The 21,597-nt window shown below is 38.7% G+C and overlaps 1 protein-coding gene across 5 annotated transcripts in view; it reads right to left on the minus strand.

The window, feature by feature from the left end:
• The window catches only part of ANO6 (anoctamin 6), a 79,675-nt gene that overhangs the window by 47,496 nt on the left and 10,582 nt on the right, over positions 1–21,597 (minus strand). For all 5 annotated transcript variants that reach the window (XR_012623600.1, XR_012623599.1, XM_074827402.1 and 2 more), the window contains exon 2: positions 3,495–3,571. Coding sequence is in view for 3 of the 5 variants with exons in the window: in XM_074827402.1 (XP_074683503.1) it covers positions 3,495–3,571 (77 nt within the window). In the remaining 2 variants the exon portion in view is untranslated. The remainder of the gene's footprint in view (positions 1–3,494; positions 3,572–21,597) is intronic.

Below are 21,597 nucleotides of genomic sequence, written 5' to 3' on the forward strand. Positions count from 1 at the left end.
ATTCACTCTTCCGGACTTCTCTGAATCCTTCTCGCTGCAGTAATTGTATTTGAGGGGCAGCAGTAATAGACAATTCGAGGAAGTTATCCTCCCCTCTGCAGATGTTGACTCTCAAAAAAAAATCCTACTGTTGCATCTAAACTCAATCTATCTACCTATAAGGCAGATAAGACTGCAAAATGAAACACCTGAGAGCTGGAAAAGGCTTAAATTAATGCTGTCTATGCAGTTTTGTCTTCCTTGTACGTACTAATGATACATGACTTAATTGCACAACCACATGCCACACTTCTACCCTCCTTGTAGTAGTTACGGAATACTCCTTATTATCTTCTTTATTCAATGTCTTTTTTTTTGTTACACCTCATCTAAATAGCCTGAACACTTAAAATAGGGATTTCCTTCTGACTATACCTGTGGTACTCTCCTCATAGAATCTCAATGTTCTACAAGTGTTGAAAAATTTAATTTTACAAGGTCCCCCAGGAGAGAAAGTAACAGTATCACCCTCATGTGGTAATCACATAAGGCATCTAGAGATCAGTGCCAAAACCTGTTGACTGTCTCCTAAATTTGGAGTTCCAGCTCGAGACATCAGGAGTGACCTCTTTCCACAGAGCTCAGCAATTCTCTCTCTTCAAAGAGCAATACATTCACTTTCAGGTCCTTAAGTGGCTATTTTGAACTAATGCAGACAGGGCCCCAGATGTTCCTCTTTGATACTCAGGAAATAAACAAAGGCTGGATGTGACTTTGCAAGTCTTGCGCAGAAACCCTGTACAGGACCAGGGATAAAATCCATTATCTAGGACCGAACTCAGTTTCTCTAATCGTAAGAGCCTTCCATTTCTATCCTGCAATTTCCTGCCACATTTACACCTTCCTGAAGTACTACAAACAACATCCTCACACAATTTGGGCTTTTTAGAGATTAATGTCCTGCTCATGTCACAGATAAGGCAGGGATCTTGTAGCAAACTTAGCATGTGATCCTCTAATTAGAGACAGCACCGTAAGAACAGAACCATTTTTATGAGCCAATAACTTACTCAGTTTTGGTTACTTCAGGACAACTTGCAAAATCAAACCAAATTTCCAGAATACTTCCAGCTGCAAAGCACGATCTAAGTTTAGACAACAAGTGTAGTACTTCCCTTCTATCCAATTGCTTAAGGTTAGGCTTCCTATTCAGTTTCCATTTCTAGCTACAATTAGCATTCATTCATTTCACAGACAGGCTCAGCAGATCTCAATATTATCTTTCTGGCCCCTCCAACCCACTGAAACTGCCCAGTGGCCAACAAGGAGGAACTGACACAGAAGCAGCCATACAGAAAAGATGCTGCTAAAACTGAGCAGAAATTACAACTGCTGGTAAACATGGGTAACCAAAAATAAAAATTGATTTTAACAGTTGATTTTCAGCAGAAATAAAAATAAATTCTACCAAGACTGCTCGGAGGAGACTGTTCTAACCACAAGGTATATGACATTCCAGCTGTTCTGATGCTATTTCACTTCATAGAAATACATAAAAAAAATTTCATTGAACCACAAAGAGCGTCTAAGAAGGATTTTTATAACATCCTAGTCAGGACACTCAGTTAGGAAATGGAAGCTCTTGGTTCCACCTCATGCTCCAAAAAATGTTTCAATATTTTTCCAGAGACCAAAGCAGCTTCAAACAAAGAACACTGCCCCAAAATGCTGGGGCAGGGGCAGGGGAGGCGAGGGTATCCAGCTCCCAAAAGGAAACTAATTTTCTGGTACTTCAGGTATTTGTTTCCTACAGCAGAGACAAGAACAAACTCCCCTGACCCATAACTATGATATGTACTTTTCCAGCTAAGCTGCTAAAGCAGCTTCCCAAGGCTCTGGTGCACCTTGATACAATGAAGACTGAATGAAGACTGAATCTCTCCATTTACACTGATTTCAAAATGCACTACCACTATGGAAATCCCTTCCCTCTTTCTTTTATATTTCTGTTTCCCATTTCAGTTTGATAAGAATCAAAATAGCTTTCAGTCATAATACCTACAGGTAAAACAGGGCAGACTTAATTCAACTCCCTGAATTTGAATGCTTGATTTGCATCTTTTAAATTTTTAGCTCATTTTTCACTATGTTGTATGTTCTCCTAGTCATATAAAGAAAACAACAGATTTCCTTATAGGCAGAGAAGTCAGCAGGACCTAGACCTCCACAGTCATAACAGACCTCCTCTGTGCAAGCTAAAGGGATAACTGGTAGCAGCGGTAACGGGCTGTTGTTCCTGGAGTAGGATCTAGTAGACAGCAATAAAGAAATACACAGGTACGTTCAGTTATTTGTAAATAGCTCAGAGTTTAAATGTCAATGGCTAGGGCAGGGCTGACTGGGAACCAGCTCCAGCTCTCATTACTTGGTGACACCATTACAGTACTTTCTTGAATGATTTCTCTATGTGAAAACCATCATAAAGTTCTTAGGTGCTCAAAATTAATTGGTCCAACAAGCAACTCTTGACACTGTTGAACCTCTTTCTTTACACCTTGTTCTCCTGGAACACTGATCCACTTGTAGAGGTAGCTTAACTAGAAAAGCCAACTTATACACATCCAAAGCCACTGACACTTACCTCTGTCATTAGAGTAACGAAACACAGCAGGCTTTTTTGATTTATATGGAGCTGCTCTATTAGCTTTAGTATATGATTTTACACCTTTTTTAATCCAAGCTTATAGCTATCTACTTGTGCAACTGCAGACCACACTTGTACCTTTCTAGAGGAAAAAATAAAACTGGACTTATCAGCATGTCAGTTGGGCATCAGATTGGCAAAGCATGTGCCATGGCAGGACTTGTTGGGGTTAACTAGCCAGCCCTTAGAGATAAATAATATCTAGGGCAGGGGATCTTGAGCTAGAGCCAGAAGCCTGTTAGCTGCAGAAAACATTAGGCAAGCTGGGGAACTTGAACTTTGGATAAAGGAAATGGACAATGCCAGGTCTTTTTTCCTCTTTCCTTTTGTCCTCTTGATTGGAGTAAGGAACATCTTGGTGTCTCCAAGATTTCTATAAAAATGAATCCTGAACTCACATGTTGGCCAACTAATACCGGGGTTTGTATGAATCTATAGGGTATGCGTGTTTATATGTAGGGTGTGTTCGTAACTTTATCCTTGTATACACACAGAGAAATTCTATACACACTTGTAGAAAATTATATATAGAGAGGAGGTGTATGTGCTTGTATCAGCTTACAACGAATATATATTGGTCACTTTTAACTGAGTCCAGTGCCTGTGTCAACCTGCACTTTCACAGCCGAGTCAATGAATTCACATACCTTTAGGGAAACAGAGATACAGCAACTCAGATTCAGTCACACAGATGACCTGCATGTGCTGCAAATGCAAAGGAATGCTAGTCTTCTGAAAGAGCTACTGACTGTTGTGTATCTATATGAGAAAAAAATACAGGAAGTCATAGTTAAAGTAAAGAAATACCCACCCATTCAGGAGTATTAAGGTTTTGCTGAGCTGGCACAGTTCCGTAAGTTGGAATAATCACCTGGTTCAGTTCCAAGACTAAAAATAAACATAAAAAATTAAAACATTTTAGCATTTTGTGTGATAGGTGTTTTGGGGGTTTTTTTTACATTTTATTACTGGTTTGTGGAGAAGCCACTTTATTGCACTTTATTTAGTGTTTCAGGAACAAAATGTTTGTGTCTCACACTTCAGTTATAATCAGCAGGTGGCAAAAGAGCAAAACATAAATTTTACCAGTATGACAAGCTAATGCTAAGAGAGCATCCTGACCAAGCAACAGTGATGTAATGCATCCCTTTGCTAGTATGTGTTATTTAGTGTTTCAGAAACTCTATCCACACTCTAGCAGTAGTTATGTTTTTCAATGAATAAGGGTACCAGAACTGGCTCCACCTGCACAAATAACCCTTGCTCATGCTGACTGTCAGGCAATAACAACAGTACCAGGGAATTATTCAGAAATCCTGGAATGGGTGTGATACAGGAAGTGATGCTGTAACATTCACTCTATAACAGGAATGATTTTCACATAAACTAATAACACACCTACAAGTTCAATGTGTATTGATGCCCCAGTTACTCCTCACACATTTCTCCAATACCTGTTAAAAAACAACAACTTGCAAACTGAATTGGTTTCCTGAAAATACAGCATAAAATAAAAATGATCTTGTGAAGTATGCTACTCCATGATACCATTATCAAGCACACTGGGAAAACTGGCCACCAGATCAAGCACTGGATAACACACAAATTCATCCTAATAAAGCTGCTGGAAATGTTACACAAGCTCTACAATCACTGCAAGGTACTGGCTTTAGTTTCTTAAATATTTTTGGTCTTAAGAAGAAGCCAGATAACATGCTGAGGCTGAAGGTAACATCAAGTAGCTGAAGGGAGAAGGCTGCTTTCTGCCTATGCATGGCAGGCAGATGGACACCATGTGTTATTTTTAGATCCTTAAAATAGAGAGGTGTCTTGGTTAAGTCTGTCCTGCACTGAAGAAAACGTCATGGATATCAATGGTACCTAAATGCCAGTGTTGTCTGGAAAGGATAGCCTCAACTTATGAAAAAATACTACAATACTAAAAGAAAATCCCCAAACTCTAAAATAATCTAATCTATAGTACTCCTAGGATAGTTAAACACCCATTATATACAATGTCAAGATAAACATAACTGATACGCCTAGTGTGGTTTGGTTTGGGGTTTTTTTTGGCTTAAAGACTTCATTGATATGTGGCCAAACACTCAAGAATTTTTAAGAAGCTTTTTTTCACTGATGATGCTCATTTATACCAGCTGAAGATATGTCAAAATGCTTAGAGAACAACAAGACTGCTCTTTACAAGTCAACATAATTCTCTCATGGCCTCTAAGTAGCTGAATTCTCTAGTTTAAATACTCTTTCACAGAGTTTGGTAGGGACCTAATTCCAGATGTTGAGCTGTCAGTTTCCAGATCTCTACTGCGGTGATAGTATATACTCTAGGGAGGAGACAAAAACAAGTCCACGAATTTTTCCATCAACATCGCTTCAGAAATTTGAGTCATAACCCAAAGGTTGGCCCAGTTGAATAATCAAAGTCCGTGAGCTCTCAAAACCATTAATGTCTTTAGAAACGTTTCCTCTCATTTAAAAAAAGAACAGAAAAATGTGGACTAGTGCAGCACACAAATGGTGAGATCATAATATGAGGACTCAGAAAACATGAGCATATCTCAGCTGCTACTGCAAGATTGCTGTGCACATCATTGTATTTTAATGGGTTCAGCTCAGACTACTGTGAGAAGGGTAAATATATATTCTTGATGCCAGTGTAATGGGCATCACCCTACATTCCTTAGGGCATTCTTTATTCTCTATCTGGACACAAAGATATCCAGATACAAAGGGCTTCTGAAAACCCACAGAAAAGGGAATGTTTCTGCCCACATATAATGGGCAGAATGAAGGAGAAATATAAGCATCTTGCTTTGAAATATAAACATCTGCTCTGAAACTCTGTGTGCCATTACACGAAACAAGCAGATGTGAACACAGACACCAAGACTTCTGCCAGTCATGAGTTAAAAAGGCCTTTTTGCTAAGTCCTCACAATGTGTAACTACACACCCCTCATCGGTGCTGTCTAGAAATCCCTTCAGCCAGAACTGAAGAGAAGGGGGAAACATGGCATTCACAGCAGGAAGGATAACTCCAGTTCTCCCAAATCCTGATGGATCTGGAGGTGGCCAGGAGTATCCTCTGTAGAAATATATACATGAGTAAAATTTGCTTCTGCCACAGTGTCTCTGGCCAGCATATCTTCCCCACAATATGGTGAGTGTCATGCACACTTTAGAATTTTATCAATACTTAACATCTTAACGCATTTTTACTTGAAATACTGCTCAGTACAGTCCCTGGGTCATTGGTCCAATGAAAGGATTTATTCAAAAGGGACCTGCCACTCTCACTTTTTATGGGACATTAGCCCCAAACTTCTCTCAAATTAAATACAGATTAATGTTTGTGTGAAGCCAAAAATACAAAGCCCTGATGCTACCTGAATGTGTACTTAGATAAGATTTGTTGTGGCAGTGGTTTGCAAGGACAACTGTGCCAATTGTGCATTTTTTAACTGGAAAAGACCATTCTAGTCTCTCAGAAATACAAAAATGGTACCTGCAAAAACTCAGCTTTGCCAGAAAAAGCTGCACCCACACAAAGTGCTTTTCCTACCCCCAAATTCACTTCATTTATTTCTCCCACCTCCCCTCCAGCATTATGGTAATGTCAGTTTTAAGTATGGAGGACAAGAAAGAAAATTGCAGTACAAAAGTTTGGGGCTGGACATTAGGAATAACTTTCTAACAGTGAGAACAGTAGAAGAAACTGCCTGGGAAGGCAGGTGAGGTCATGTGAGGTCTTCAACATCAGAGATTCTCCAGTACAGATTAATTAAATATCCTTGAACAATCTAGGCCAAGTTGAATCTGGTGTGAACCTTAGGAGGATGGCCTAGATGAGCTTTTGGGGTCCTTTCCAGACCCAGTTTCCTCTGAGTGTAAGTCTGGTCATAGTGTTCTCATAGTTATGTCCAAAAAGACCACTGGGCTGAGATTTTATATTAACATAATAGTTCTGCTAACCCATTTCTTCTTCAGAAGCATTATCACTCCTATTAAGGTTTGGGTCAGAGCACATCAAGTGTAGATGCTTATGTTCTACACTCACTCAAGTAAAGCAAAGAAGTTGTAAGGGAACTAAGAAATCTACTGGATTTGTGTTGGCATACTCTGGTTTTAGTTGACTGATACATCAAGTTCTATCTTCAAGCAATCCTGGCAACATATGCTTTTGTCAGAACTTTTTATCTGATTTCTTTGAATTGTAATCATAGATTTTGAGTTCCTGCTCGGTAATATCAGATGGTCTTTCATCTCGTCCTTACAAAAGATGCTGTTGTAAAAATTTCAAGTACTGAATATGTACATGTCACTTTACAAGAACATCTCAGTGATACCTGAGCTGCCAATATATCAGCAGTATTTCCAGCTGCCCAGAAATTGTTCTGCCATCCAGGACACTGAATTGTGCTGTCAACATTTCACACTTTACCTCAAATATGTCTATACACACGTACTAAGAAGTCTGTGTTAATCCCAAGCTGATTCTTTATAACCTGTGTACATCCCATGCTTTGGGCCAGGCCATGGCAGATGAATCCTGCTGTTCCATCTACCAGTGACTGTTTTATGAGCCTTCTCTATAGCTTTGCTTTCTCACAGGTTGGCCAGGATTTCTGACTGGATTGAATAAAGATCCTAAAATTCCTTGAGAGCCAACGTAAAATGTTCAGTCTTTTCATTAGTTAATTGGTATTAACAGTGAAGACTGGTTTTGTAAGTTCAGTGATCTTCTCATTGAATAATTCAATTTTAAAGGCTTTCATGAACATTGTTACTAGCAATCTCTACCTATTGCTATGGCAGAGGTGAGAGGCTATGGCACACTGATAGGCATGGAAGCTGCTCTCCCTATGGAATAAATATAAAGAAGAATTAAACCTTTCCTTGGAGTCTGAAGAGTGAAATAATAGACGCTGCCCAAAGCACAGGCAGTAGGGATGAAACAGTTTTTTTGAGACTGTAAATTAAGAGGCTGAGAATGGAAAGAAAGCAGTATTCAGAAGTGAAAAGAAAGATGCTGTCTAAAAAAACATTAATGACAAGAAAACCACAAAGATTGGATAAGCTGCTGTTTGAAAAAACCACTGGTCTTGGCTCTATAAGCAAGGACATTGTCAAACATGCCTGAAGTTGCCAAACTTTTTGTACCAAAGAAATTCTTGACTACCATTGATTTCCTCTCTAATGGAAATAATCAAAGGTGAAAAAGGGCAGCAGCACTCTTTAAGCTTGTAAATCACCTACATAAGCCAAATTAACAGGCACAGAATTATTCTGAGAAGCCAAAAGGTTTTACAACACATTCATAGTACCTGGTACTTCACTTCCCTCAACAAACCTGTGAGACATTGCAAAGGACAAGATCTCAGCCCTGGCACTGCACATGGTACCTCATGAGCAATCATAAATGTAAAGCCAGGAAGCGATGCCTGGAATCCCCAGGCATTGTTGCTTTGCTATAGATATCATATTGCCTCTCACTTCCCTCAGAGTATTTTGTAACAGTACTGACTGTCTGTCACAGAGTTTTAAAAAAGTGGAAGTCCAAATCCTGGTCTTACAGGTGGAAAAATAAATTTATAGAATATTGTGCTCTCAAGTACAAAACTGATGTGTCTCGAGAATATCTGCTCAGACACTCCGTGGATTTGCCTGCTGCATAGAGTGCCTCCTCCATATGCAGGGAACTTTACAGTATGGTTACAGAAAAGAAGTTGTTGCAAAACTAGACAGCAGTGCTGGGGCACATCAACTTACTTGTGTTACTTGGCTGCATGATGCTGTCCCACAGCAAATGCAGGTGGAAAGCACGGGCGGAAAGGGCAGCAGGTATTTACCAAAGGAGAACACTGACTAGATGGCGTGCTTCAAACCCACACTCTAGCTTAGCTCACAGCACTGCCCTCATGTAGCCGTGCCTTAGACAACAACATTCACTGCATATAGAAATGTAGAAACGTAAGTACACAATTAGATACACTTAGGGCTTTTAGCCCTTAAATAGATTGTGAAGAAAATAAATGTAATAACAAAATACTTCACTGACTGGAAAATACCAGGAAATATTTACATGCAATTTTTATCCAAATCGACACATTCTCTGAAATGTTTGTTTGGTAGCCCTGTCACCACATCAGAACAGGAAAACTAGTCATTAGTAAAGTCTATCTGTTCTAATGAAAATCAAATGAAAAGATCATATCAGGTTTGCCACTGTGAGACTCAGAGAATTCGATGGAGTCAGATTGTTCCCATCTGCTGGGATAAACAAGAAGATCCAAAGACAGTGGGCTTTGCCCAGATACTGCTTTCTAAGTAGAGCTGATCCTGCATCACACACTTCCTCAGAAAACAGACCAACACTGTGGTAGTATCTCCCCATCTTGGCAGGCTGCAGTCATGCTAGCAGAAGATCAGTTTTGTGATACCATAACGCATTACACCCAGGAGGCAACCAAGCAAAAGTCCCACCTCACAGGTACTGTCTCAGAAGCCATGAGAAGGCATGAGGTAAAATACTGGATATGAACTGAGTCCTGGAATGAATAAAAACTACTCTGAAGCGCATCATGTAATCAAGTCAAATTACTTTCACCTTATTTCATAATAAAGAACAAACCACTGTTGTCTGTAATAAAACTAATGTTTCAGAGAGATTAATCTTCTCAAAAAGGATATTGACATATCCAAGACAGGGTACCATGTGAAGAAATGGCAATCACTTTATCATAATTGTGGAAATAAGAATAAGGGGAGAGCATCATTAGCAGGTGAATCAGTCTGCAGATCCAGAGTCACCTTGAATATGAGCTGGGGACTGTAGCAAAGCCACTGTCCTGAAAGAGACTTTATGTAGATAGCAGCTTCCTTAAGAATGTCCAGCCAGTCTCTTGGTCCAAAATCAATAAAATTATGGTACTGAAGTATATGATTCTGTCCCGGCTTTTGGGGAGAGATTTATGCCATGTTGTTTTAAATGCCCCAGAAGATCAAAAAAGGTGGAGAACTGATAATACAAAGGAGTTTCCCTCCTTTGTATTTGTTAAGATTATGCTTTTCCAAATCTTAACACTTACGCAGAAAGTAAAGACATTGTTATAAACATGACAACAAGCTCTGGGGCTATGAACAAAGAAAACTTTGAAAATATGCTATTTAGACTAGACAAAACAACTGCTGTCCTTCCTGTTAATTTATATCAGATTATATATATTAATATACTAATTTTATATATGTATAAAATTAATCTAAGAGTAATTACTAAAAAAAGCCTATCAGAACAGATCACAATCTGTTTTATGGGCTGATCATAGACCAAGTATTTTTTTCAGTTAAATGTAAACTATTCAAACCATATGAAATCTGAAGTTGAATTTTTCTGGAAACAGAAACTGTTGGACTGATATACTGTTTTTTGACAGCCACAATCTCTTTTGCTAGTGCAGAATATTTATTTATTGTAGTTTATTTCGTATGTTCAATTCATTGTATAGGAGTACTCTCAGAGCTAAGAAACTATTTAGGAGTTGAAAAAGCAAGAATATATATTTTCCTTTTTAAATATATTAATGAAAGGAAGAAAAGAGACAATGAGATCCATAGCTCCAAAACAAAAATAATCAAGGCCATTAAGTTCCTTGAGCTACTTCCTTTGTTAAAAATATCCGTTTCAAAGGTAAAATATCATTGATGATCTTGTTCCTTATATATCAAGCCATATAGAAAATAGTAGCATTTCATCACCTAAACAATTTTAAATAAAAAAAAACCCCAAAATCCTCCTTAGCTAGGATGATATGTTAACCTAATTTCTTTCACTTCACAGAATAAATGAAAAAACACAAAGAGTTAAGGATGTCTTAGGGTAATCTGCCAAAATGTAGTCTGATCTTTTTACCTTGCTCCTTGCTAGGTGGAGACATTATTATCGGGATGGTTAAGGGTCTGTCTGGGTTGAAGTGACTTTTCCAGATTAGCTCTTTTCTGGGATACAGTCTTTTCTTCACTCACATATGAGGGCAGTCATTATGATCACAAATTATCAATGGTTTCACCTCATTCTACTGGCTTGCATTTATTAAGTTCAGTTATTTGATTGGTATGTGTTTAAATTAGTTTTATTTCATACCTGTAGACCCTATTTGAAGAATGCATGCTACTAAATGCCATAGTCTTCACTTTCTGAAAAGTTATGTATCTGAAGTGAAATTGAATTATTTTTATTGTAAACTATACTTTATTACATATTATTTACAGTTAATAAGAGATCTAGATATCTGCCTTCCATGTGAAAATCTTGTTCTCTTCTTATGGTCATCTGCAGTCTTACAGCACATGAGAAAACTGATGACAACTAGTAATATCAAAATGGCTTTCCAAAGCTGCAAATAAGTTACATTCTTTGTGCACTCACATAGAGCAGATCAGCAAGTATCATCAACCCAAAACCTAATCTATGCCACATAATAAGAAAAACATTGATTTTAATTTCAGATGCCCAAGCATACCCAATATGAAGCTACAGATGCTGTTGGATCACAAAGGAACTGAAATGGCTGTCTTGGAAGATGATTCTTTCTTGTTTGCAAGACTATTCTTTCCATTAAGTTATCTTCTCTTACAGCTGTGCAAACAAAGAATTGGGAACATGTGGTATGACTTTCAAAAATAAATATTCTTTCATGACTAACCCTAAACAGGAAAACACTCAGTTGGAAATACAATACAGAGTATTGCTAGTGTAACACCCCATGTCCTGAAACAGCCATCTCAGAGTCAGGATAGCTCACCAAACATAATAAAGTAATTAGCAGGCGGCTATAGAACAAGAAATTAGACTTTGTTGAAATGATTCTGCTGATAGCAGTGCCTACATATTTAAGAGGCACTGAATTGGAAGGTTTAAGGGGCTCAGTAACCAAATCGTCAAACAGTTCTTATGTGTTCAGAGCTCAAAGTGGGACACTTGCCCAAAAACTGTGGCAAAAATCCTGAAGCATTTCAGTGAGACCTGGAATAGCCCCAACTTCAGTTTCAAAAACAAACACCGGGCTAATGGCTTTTTAGTTACAATTCTGTGAATCCAGAGTAATCCACTGAAATGCAAATGCTGGCTCCTGGTTTTCACTGCTGCAATGTACGCCAGAACCAACCTGTCTGCATCCAGTCTGCACATCAGACACCAGTTGACTGTAAATCACTGCTGAAATTCAGTTGCTAATTAGACTATTCTAAATGCTTTTTCTGAAGCTAAACAATTTACCCACCTTCAGCTGAAATGGTTGTCACAAAGAATTATTTTGGCTCTCATCCATCAATAGGCCATATATAGATATAGAAACATTTTTTGGGTTTAGAATGTATTAACACACCTACCTGCTATAATTTTAAACAATATATGGTATAGTTTTTGGTTGTACACTGAATGCATACATGTCAAACAGCTAGCTAGCTTTGTCAGAATACAAAATAATGTAATAAACTGATTAAGTCAGAAGGCTTCAGAGTGGTAATCTTCAGACATTAACCTCATGTTGGAATATAGGCTTGAATTATTCTCTCTTTGCCACAAACACTTTCTTATAATCTATTAAGTAATTTAAATATATTAAAATGATGCAACAAATGATCCTTCTTAAGTTTTTTAATTAAGGGCTGTTTTGTTTTAATTGTATATGGAGTCAGGTAGAAAACTGTTGTAATGTTGACTGCCACATGAGCCTGTTTCATGATTGATTCAACTTATATCACATTGTTACAAACTGAGGCACACATACATATATACCTTATTTCTTTAATTTTTAATAGTAGTGCAAACATTGTCATTTCTGCTATCAAAAATGCAAGTTCTTGGTTTCTAGGATGAAGAAAAATAACTACTTTGGTCACATTCAGAACATAAGACATAAGGGATCAGCTGGGTCACTGAATCCAGCAGCAGTTTACAGACAACTTTGATTTTTAGTTTTGTTAGTAAATTGAGAGAAAATTTTCTTTTCTTGGAATAATCTGTTTAACTCTGAAAAGGGGATCAAGAAGACCAGACTGCTGTTTTTCTCTTGCAGTAAATAAAATCCAGGTGGCAGAATATGAGATCCACTAATTGTAAAAACCCAGAGGGTCTTAGGACAGATTTGCAGAAGGTGTTAGGCATATAAAGTTACAGATAAATTCCTGCTGGGGTATTCAAAAGTGTCCGAGCAGATTGACAGTTTTTATGCCAAATTATATCAAACACAGTGTATGGTCCTTAGTGACCAGAATTAATCCCTCAATTTCATTAATCAATCCATCAATTTCATTAACTACAGTTAATGTTTCCTTTGCTTAATAGATTATTTTAAATGCAAAATGTTTTATGAATGTACTTTCTTCTTAAGTATACAGCATATTTAAGATAGCTAATAAACATGTTGGCACGTTGTTTTTCTCTACGGTTAATTAACTCTACTAACAAGATGCATCTAAATACAAGTTCAGAGTAAATAGTTATTATCTAGTAGATAAGAGAGAAGTCATTCAACAACAAATTAAAAATCAGAGTAAGTGTGCATTCTGCTATACACTTGCTGAAATGAATGTGTGTCTATGGAGTTAAAGAAGGGTTGTAGGCACCTAAAACAGGATTTGGGAGTAACCAAAACATTCAGGTCCAGAAGTACAAACCAAAAACACAGCTGTGCAGTTGCTGGCTAACAGGAGCCACCTGCCTCACTGTCATGCACTGCGGACATTTCCTCTGGGGGTCACCAGGGACTGGGATGGGGGGTAGCCCCTGTGGTGCCCTCAGCAATGTCATTACTCAGCAGAACACAACGGGTTTACTGTCTTAGCTGCTCTACCAATCAACAAGAAAAACCTCTTTTCTCTTAGAAAGCCTTTAAAATACAAATTCAAAACATGATTGAAAACTCTATACAGGTTACTACTTATTATGACCTGTAAATGAAATCACTAACTTCAGTTGTTCCACTTTGGTTAATACTGCTCTACTTCGTAGAATATGGTTTTCAGGGCTCTTCAAAAAAATAGAAATTTACAGCCAAACGTGGCAAGTGAGCAGATCAATGAGACTCCAAACTCAAACTCACAAACACTGAAATAGTGCTGGTTCAAGACTGTCTGTCATCACTGACGCTTATTTTAAAGAAGACAAAGGAAGGGAGTAGATGTCAGTCTTCCCATTTCAAAAGTGGTTCTTACTACGTAAAAGGTAAAAGGTACACAGCAATACCACTTGATCTAGCACAGGAGATGCTGGTGGATTTTAAAGCAAAGTAAGTAATTTTTCAATATAAAGCCCAAATTGTTACTCTTTTTTCTTGAGGACCCTACCTCCTTTTGTATACAAGATGGGTCTGCAATGAGGATGACTCCAGGTTTGGCCAAGGAAAAGAACTTGTCTGTCTAGACCTTTAACTTGTTTTTGCAGAACATGGATAGGATATAGAGACTATAGGAAGATTGAAAGGAAGAAAGATTATCTGATTGTCAAAGAATTTGCGTGAGGCCTTAGAGAAGTGGCCTATGCCCTAGCTTCGGGATCTAATACACGTGATGCTGAGCAAGCTACTTGAACAAAGTTTTGCCCAGCTTTCCACAGCACAGTTTTCAAGCTAACTGCCCAGGGTGTTACAGCTGGAAAGCTCAGCACTTTTACAGCAGAGCTAGGCATTTGTCATGAAGTTAGCTAGAGAAATATGGTGCAGTACTTGGAATAGCAAGATTGGGAAATGCTCTTATTTCTGAAAAATCAGTTCCAAAGCTTCTGTGATTGGTGAACATATTTTGGATAACTTTGTGTGAAATGCAGTGAGTTTATCAACATAAACCCAGAATGGTGTTAAGACCTGATTGTACAAAAGTGGCTGAAAATGACGAGTTTTCTCACAGCCCTGCAGTAGACATGTTCTAGGGAGGCCTGCTAGTGGTATGTGGGTGTCTCTGTTCAGCGTCTTGTCTTCGCACAACCCATTCAGAAATGTTTCACATTCCCCACATCTTATCACTTCAGCAGCCTGCATACCTATCATGGGGTCTGGATTCCTGAAACTCCAGTTCTCCCTAAAAAGAGAGTTAGGCAACCTGACACTCTCATTCCTGTTGGATATAACGCTCAGATGTGGTAAAAGCACCACAGAAACACAGAGGAGGAAAGGAATGAAAATGTATGTTGTGAGAGGCTTGGATAATTTGAGTTAAACAAGGCTTGGAGCCATGCTCTTAATGAGGAAGACAAAAAGAAATCTGCAATTACTACCAGTTTACTGAATGAGCCAGTGGACTTAAAGGAAAAAAAGAACAGTGAGTGTGTAATTTAAAACTGTAACATGCATGCAAACAAATGGCAGGGAAATTGAAGTTGCCTGGGCAACGTTAATGCTCACATTGCCCAACTTCTAAGTCCTTGACTTTGTAACCTTAATGTTAACATTTTTCAGACATAATATATAATTAGCCACAGCCAATTAGTGATGCTATGGCTCCTGTTGGTAACCAGTAATATTTGCATTTAAATATGGAGAAAGATTACTGTTGGCTATACTGTATTATTTAATTATAAAGTCAGTTTAGAATGAAATTATATCTGAATCATTTGAGAGATTCCCTTGAGCTGAAGTGATGGAACAATTACTACTGCAGTTTGGCCTGAGGAAACTTTGCTGAAAGTCTAGAATTTCACCTAAACAGACAATTTGATTAGCTGTCCATGTGTAGGAGCACTCTGCACTGCTGATGAGTAATTTAAAAATGCAGTTTAAGAAAAGAAATCATAACAACTATGGACACTTCTTAGCAACTCGCATATCAAATTTATTAAGTTTTAAAAGTCAGTTCAGAATAATGCAATTAGTGTAAATTCAGGACCATGATGGAAAAAAAACCCAGTGTGTTTTAGCTGATTACAATCACTATGAATAAAAAGTTCTGGTTTCTGCTGACAATTCATGATGCCCAGCCACTACAGCTGGGCAAGGTCTGACAGCTTCATGCCAAACAGCTGTGGCTTTGAAGACACAGAGGTTTCTAAATTACTTTCTGGAAAAAGAGGTATTAACAAGAAGGATGCATGAGTGCATGCAGCTTTCTAGTAATGTGGGCAGACTGATGGAAAATAAGAATATGCTGTCTCTGCCTGGCATTGGAAAGTCGACTATACAACTGAAGGAAAAAAATAGATGCATGTGAAAATACCAACTTGAGAAACTTATACACAAACACATCTGGAAAATAGGAAGGCAATAAAAACAAACTCCAGAGTGATCACAAACATTTTTCCCTGGACTTTGAGAACCTGGAAGTAGGAGGAGGTAAGATCTCAACAGTCATTACAGTTCTCTTACAAGACAAGGATGGAAAACTGGATTTCTTTGGAGAAAGAATGCTGTACTGAAGGTCATGGTCATTTCAGTCACTGGTAAAGACCCCCCAGCTTTAGGTGACGTGAATGCACAGATCAGGCATTGCACATTTACCAGAGCAAGCCAATGCAGGGTGGTAATCTACTAGCTTTCTAAGGTAATGACACCGTCAGAGCGCACCTTTGGCTGCAATCAGCCTCTTGTTGGATGGGTGAGCTGTGATCTCGCTTGTGAGCCTGACTGGTGGCTTGTCCTTACTATGAGGTGTAAGAAGAAAATTCACCACTCACCTGTGGTGATTCAGCTGCAGGCCTTAGAGCTAGCTCCTGGCCTTAGAGCTAGCTCCTGGCTTTTGTCCTTGGACAGATCGCCTGCTCCCAGTCCTCAACTTTATGTTATAATGGAGTCTTTGACCTATAGTCTGTCTTCTGTCCATGTTCTTGCCTTGCTTTTTGACTGTAAGGCTCTTCACCAGTTTTGCACAAGGTCAGTGACTTTTAAGAAACAGTGTGTGCACAGCTAAAGAAGAACAAGGGCACGTAAGAACACAAGAATGTGCTTATGGATTATCTCAGTGGTCCACCTAGCCCAGCCTACTGTCCCCAAGAGTAACCAATGCCGCTCTGGGCCAAAACCACCATTCAGTGTTCTGAAGTGTAAGATGAGGGCATGGAGGCAGTGAAACTCCTGTGGTATATGATCAGACAGAAGCAGTATCTTTTTTTTTAGATCATTTTATAGCTTTTTAATTAATTAATTTCTCTCTACACCTTTTGAACCTGCAACTTTCTTACACTTCTTTGCACTGGGAAGAGTGAGGACCAGTAAGTTTTGATTCTCCTCCACTCCATGAAGTGGCACAATAGAAATCTTCTCAGATATATTACGTATTACTACACACTCTGAGGCAGACACTATAGATAGCCAAGGAAAAGCATCAACAGTGTTGCACACGGATAGCAAGAGCTTTTTGAGTTCTTGATTGTGCAATGATGTTAATAATGTATTGAGTATCTAGATATATTTGTGCTTATAAGCAACATATATAGAGGGATCACTCCTTGGGTTATGTCATACTTCATATTTCAGCATGGTCACCCACCACCTTTGTGAATATGTCTTTCAGATTGGGAACAGTGGACACAGCTTTAGACCCACTAAAGTAAGCATATGATAGTGTGGAATAAAGTGTCATTTCTAGACTTCTCTAACAATTGTGGCACCTTCCTAGAAGATTAGCCATCCCACAGTGAGTATATTCAGTCTAACAACTCATCAGGAAAGAATGCAGATGAATTTTAAAGTACAAGTCTCCTTTTGATTGGCAGGTAGCATAAAATGTGGAAAATAGGTATTTTCATAGCTTATCTCAGGAGAAAGCAAGAAGAATTCAGGGCTATACACTAATGAGGCTGATGAAAAATGACTGGTTTTGAATCTTAGGTATTGTTCAGCTATAACAAAACCAAACAGCAAGAATAATGAGAAGTAAAAAGCCAAACAGAAATTCTTTTGTTTTCCTCCTGTCTCACCTATACCACAGTGTAATTCCACAAAATCTTAAAAAAAGCCCACAAAAGGGGAGGAGCAAGCTTTGCTTTGGAAAGCATGGAAAGAGATTTTACTTCGGTGTCTACAGAGTCCTGCTAAACTGTTTTACAATGTTATGAACATATCAGATGGCAGTAACACAGGAATAACCATGGGACTTGCTCATTTCATACCACATTGCAGATCTTCATGAAACCAAACAGTGCCAAGGGACCCAGACATACCCCTCTTCACAAACTCATTTCCACTGAGATTCCCCATTTCTTCAAAACAGTACAAATGAGAGGATGTAAAAAAACCAGTTTTCAGATTAAAGAAAAAAACCAAGCAGCCTCTACAGAGTTGTTTTTCATTTAAGCTTGGGTAAGATTGCTTACACGTCTCATTATAACTGTAGGGAAAAAGAAAGTGTGATGGGCTGTTAGGAGGCTAGTCATAATCCCTTGATATTGGCTATGCTGAGTTTTGTTTTATTTTTAAGAGGAGACCAGAGTGGCTTTCCTGCAGATTCAATTTTTTGCATGGCAGGGAAGAAAAATGACCTTTTGAAATGTGTGAATCCAGCTCACAGACTGTAACACAAGAAGGTACCAATGAGGTCATCCAGTCTGATCCCTGTAACACAAACCAGAGAATCTCACCTCCTACTTCTTGTGTCAACTCCAACTTCTGGCGGAAGGCAAATAAACTTCTCCATTCCAAAGATATTACTAAACTGCAGCCTGATAGAATGAAATCAAGGAGGTCTCTTAAAACAGATAACAAATCAGGGTCCAGTAAATCCATCAAGAAAATCTTCTCTTTACACTTTATCTTAAGTATGGCCTTCACAAATCAGTAACTTGACATAAGGATATACTTGTTTATAACTCACTGAAGAACCACACAAGCTATGAAAGAAATGCTGCAAGCAAACATACAGAAACAGAAGAATCCAAAGACACACCAATATCCACTTTCTCTATACATTTTTTTAGACCTACCTGTATTTATAAACCAAAACTCACAGTGCCATTATGTTTAGAGCTATAAGTTTAAATGCAAACTAATTTTGGAGGGATTTAGCACTCAGCCCTTCTAACTGATTATTAGTTTTCTTGAAAGGCCTTAGAGTAACAGGTTGATGGAGATGTTGCAGCACATGAACTGATCTCAGAATCTTCTGCTAGAACAGTGAAAACATTACATTCTGCTCTCCCTTCACATGGTGGAGGTGGGATGGAGAAGGAGGAGGAGAAGAGGGCTTCAGGAGTAGCAAACACCAAAAAGAAACATCAAATAGGTGACAGTGTTAGTTGTGCCAGACACTCTTTAATGTAGTCACACACTGAGGGGACTATGAGGGGCCTCTCTGGTGGCCTCACCTCTGAGCCTTTAATAAAAACCAAAAATATCACACATTTGAGGAATATTTAAAGTGGGACAGCTAAATTCCAAGCCATATTTTTGTTACTGAAAAACTACTGTTAATGCCTGGAATGAACAATGCAAAACATCTCCACTGATTCCAATAGCAAGGTACATTCTAAAAACCAGGGATATGCATTTGAGACCAAAACCTTTAGCTGAGATTTGGCTTGCCTGACTTATTGTCTCTGTCAAGGGGATATGTTAGACAAGGGTCCACAAATATGGAAAAACCCACATTTAGAAAAGTACTGGCACTTTTGTTTCCCTTGTATTATGAAATGAAGCAATCACATTCAGTTAAAAAAAGAGAAGTGGAAAATTCTACTCATATACTTTCAGAGACAAAAAGAAAAAGCGCAGTGCTGCTCCCCAGCAACACGTATAAATCAACATTTCAACCTCCCTGAAAGTAAACTTTGCTCACTAGACTGCATGGAATTTTTTTAATATCAAACATACATTTTCTCACTTCTGCAGACTTCAGTTCCCTACATTAGCACAGTTAGAAAGCTGTCCGACCACGTAAAAGGAAAGCTTTTTAATCTTACTTACTGTCATATTTTTGACCTGCATTCTACACAGACAAAACCTGAAAGGTTGTAAGTGCTTCCTGTATCAGTCCCTGCTGCACATAGCACTGATGGGGTATGTTCCTGCTGAACTCACACAGCTAGGATTTCAGTGGTCACCTTTCTAAAGTCACAAACTTTGGTTTAGTTTAGTATCTGCAAAGTGGAGCAATCCTGAAACATGAAATGACCACACGACTCCTCTCCCTGTTTGCTGCAGGTTGGCACTTTGGCTGTGCAGTTTAGACCCTGAGAACACCTTTGTCACTTCCGAGTGATATTTCTCTTCAGCAAGAGCCATATCTGCTCATACAGAGTCAAACTTTGCACTCCAAAGGCCAAGATAATCACTGACTCTAAAGGTGACACAATAAAATGGTGAAGTAAATAGTGAAAGAGATGAAAAAGAACTGAAAGACTTTTTCTTAGGAACATCCTGTTGAGGAGAACAGCCACTGGGTTTGTTCAGTGAGACGCAGAGATTCAGAGAATCACAGAATCACAGAATTGTCTAGGTTGGAAAAGACCTTGAAGATCATTCAGTCCAACCATCAACCCAAAATTAAGAGTTCCCAACTACACCATATCCCTCAGTGCTATGTCGACCCTACTCTTAAACACCTTCAGGGATGGGGACTCCACCACCTCCCTGGGCAGCCCATTCCAACGCCTAACGTCGGGTTCTGTAATGAAATGCTTCCTTATATCTAGCCTAAACCTTCCCTGGCGCAACTTGAGGCCATTACCTCTTGTTCTATCGCTTGTTACTTGGTTAAAGAGAGATGCAAAAACTCCTCTGATGGACACATTTGGTCTTATCTTAAAGTGCAAGATAAACATCTATCCCCAAAACATGTAATTAAACTCAGAGGAAACAAAGAAAAAAAGAAAGACCAGGATACATCAGTCACAACTGATAAATGGAGTACTGTTGTTTAGACAGGTATTTATGCTGCCATCACGAATAGCTTTGAAAGATAAACCACTGAAAAAAAACCAATGCTGAAAAAACCCCACTCTGAACAGCAATATACAGTCTCTGGGGGCTGAGACTGCAACATTTACACACTTAAATAACTTTATGGATGCTGATGGTTCCACTTAAAAGGATTGTTCTCATGTTTGTGTAATGTTTGGCTTGTAATATGTCCCTACACGGACTGGTGAGCAGAGATGAGCAGCAGCCTGCTACCTCAGAATTTTTATGCTGTTGGGTGAGTATGTATAGGAGCAAGCTGCAGGTAATCCTGTAAAAATCAGGATTCCTACCGTGGGCTGAAAGGAGTATGTGAAATTGTGGCAATGTAACAACTATCAGAAGCACTACACTACTTGGGTCCAAACATCATAAAATGTCGTTGTTTTTATGTGTTTTATTTCCCCAAGAAATTTCAGAGGAGTTGTTAGTGAGATCTGACTTAAATCAGCTCCGTTAAATCACAATATTGCTAATATGTTAAGAGGTACAAAGGATAAAATAAATAAGCAGTGCAAGCTGTTTATCCTTTTTGTATAAGTACTGTACCTTCCGTGCCCAGATCACAGGCATGCCCAGAACCTGGTCTAATAAACATGCATATCTCTGAAGGCTGATTTGCTGCAGGACTGTGACCTAACACTTTCGTGAGGACTGTAGAATTAACCTTCTGGTCAAGAGTATGATAAGCCGTTTTTATACCTACTTCACCGCTGAAGCACATCATTGCACAAATGCCCCTGGACTTCTGCCAGTCCCTGAGCGTCTTCTTGAATCTGAAGGGGTTTTCTTCGTTGCTTAAAATAATGCAAGTGCTTTTTTTTTTTTTTTTTAATGCCAGAACAACTAACCAAAATCAGCTGTCTTTAGGTAGGAAACAAAGAAAACAAGCCACTTTTGCCATGAGACAGACTTGCCAAGATCAACCCCAAGCATACTGTCAAAATTACTGCCCAACTACAAGGGGAACAAGTGTACCCTGCCTTCAGTACGTTTTACAGGAGGGCAGCCCATGCAC

The sequence above is a fragment of the Strix aluco genome, chromosome 5, assembly GCF_031877795.1.
Source record: "Strix aluco isolate bStrAlu1 chromosome 5, bStrAlu1.hap1, whole genome shotgun sequence".
NCBI classification, from domain to species: Eukaryota; Metazoa; Chordata; class Aves; order Strigiformes; family Strigidae; genus Strix; species Strix aluco.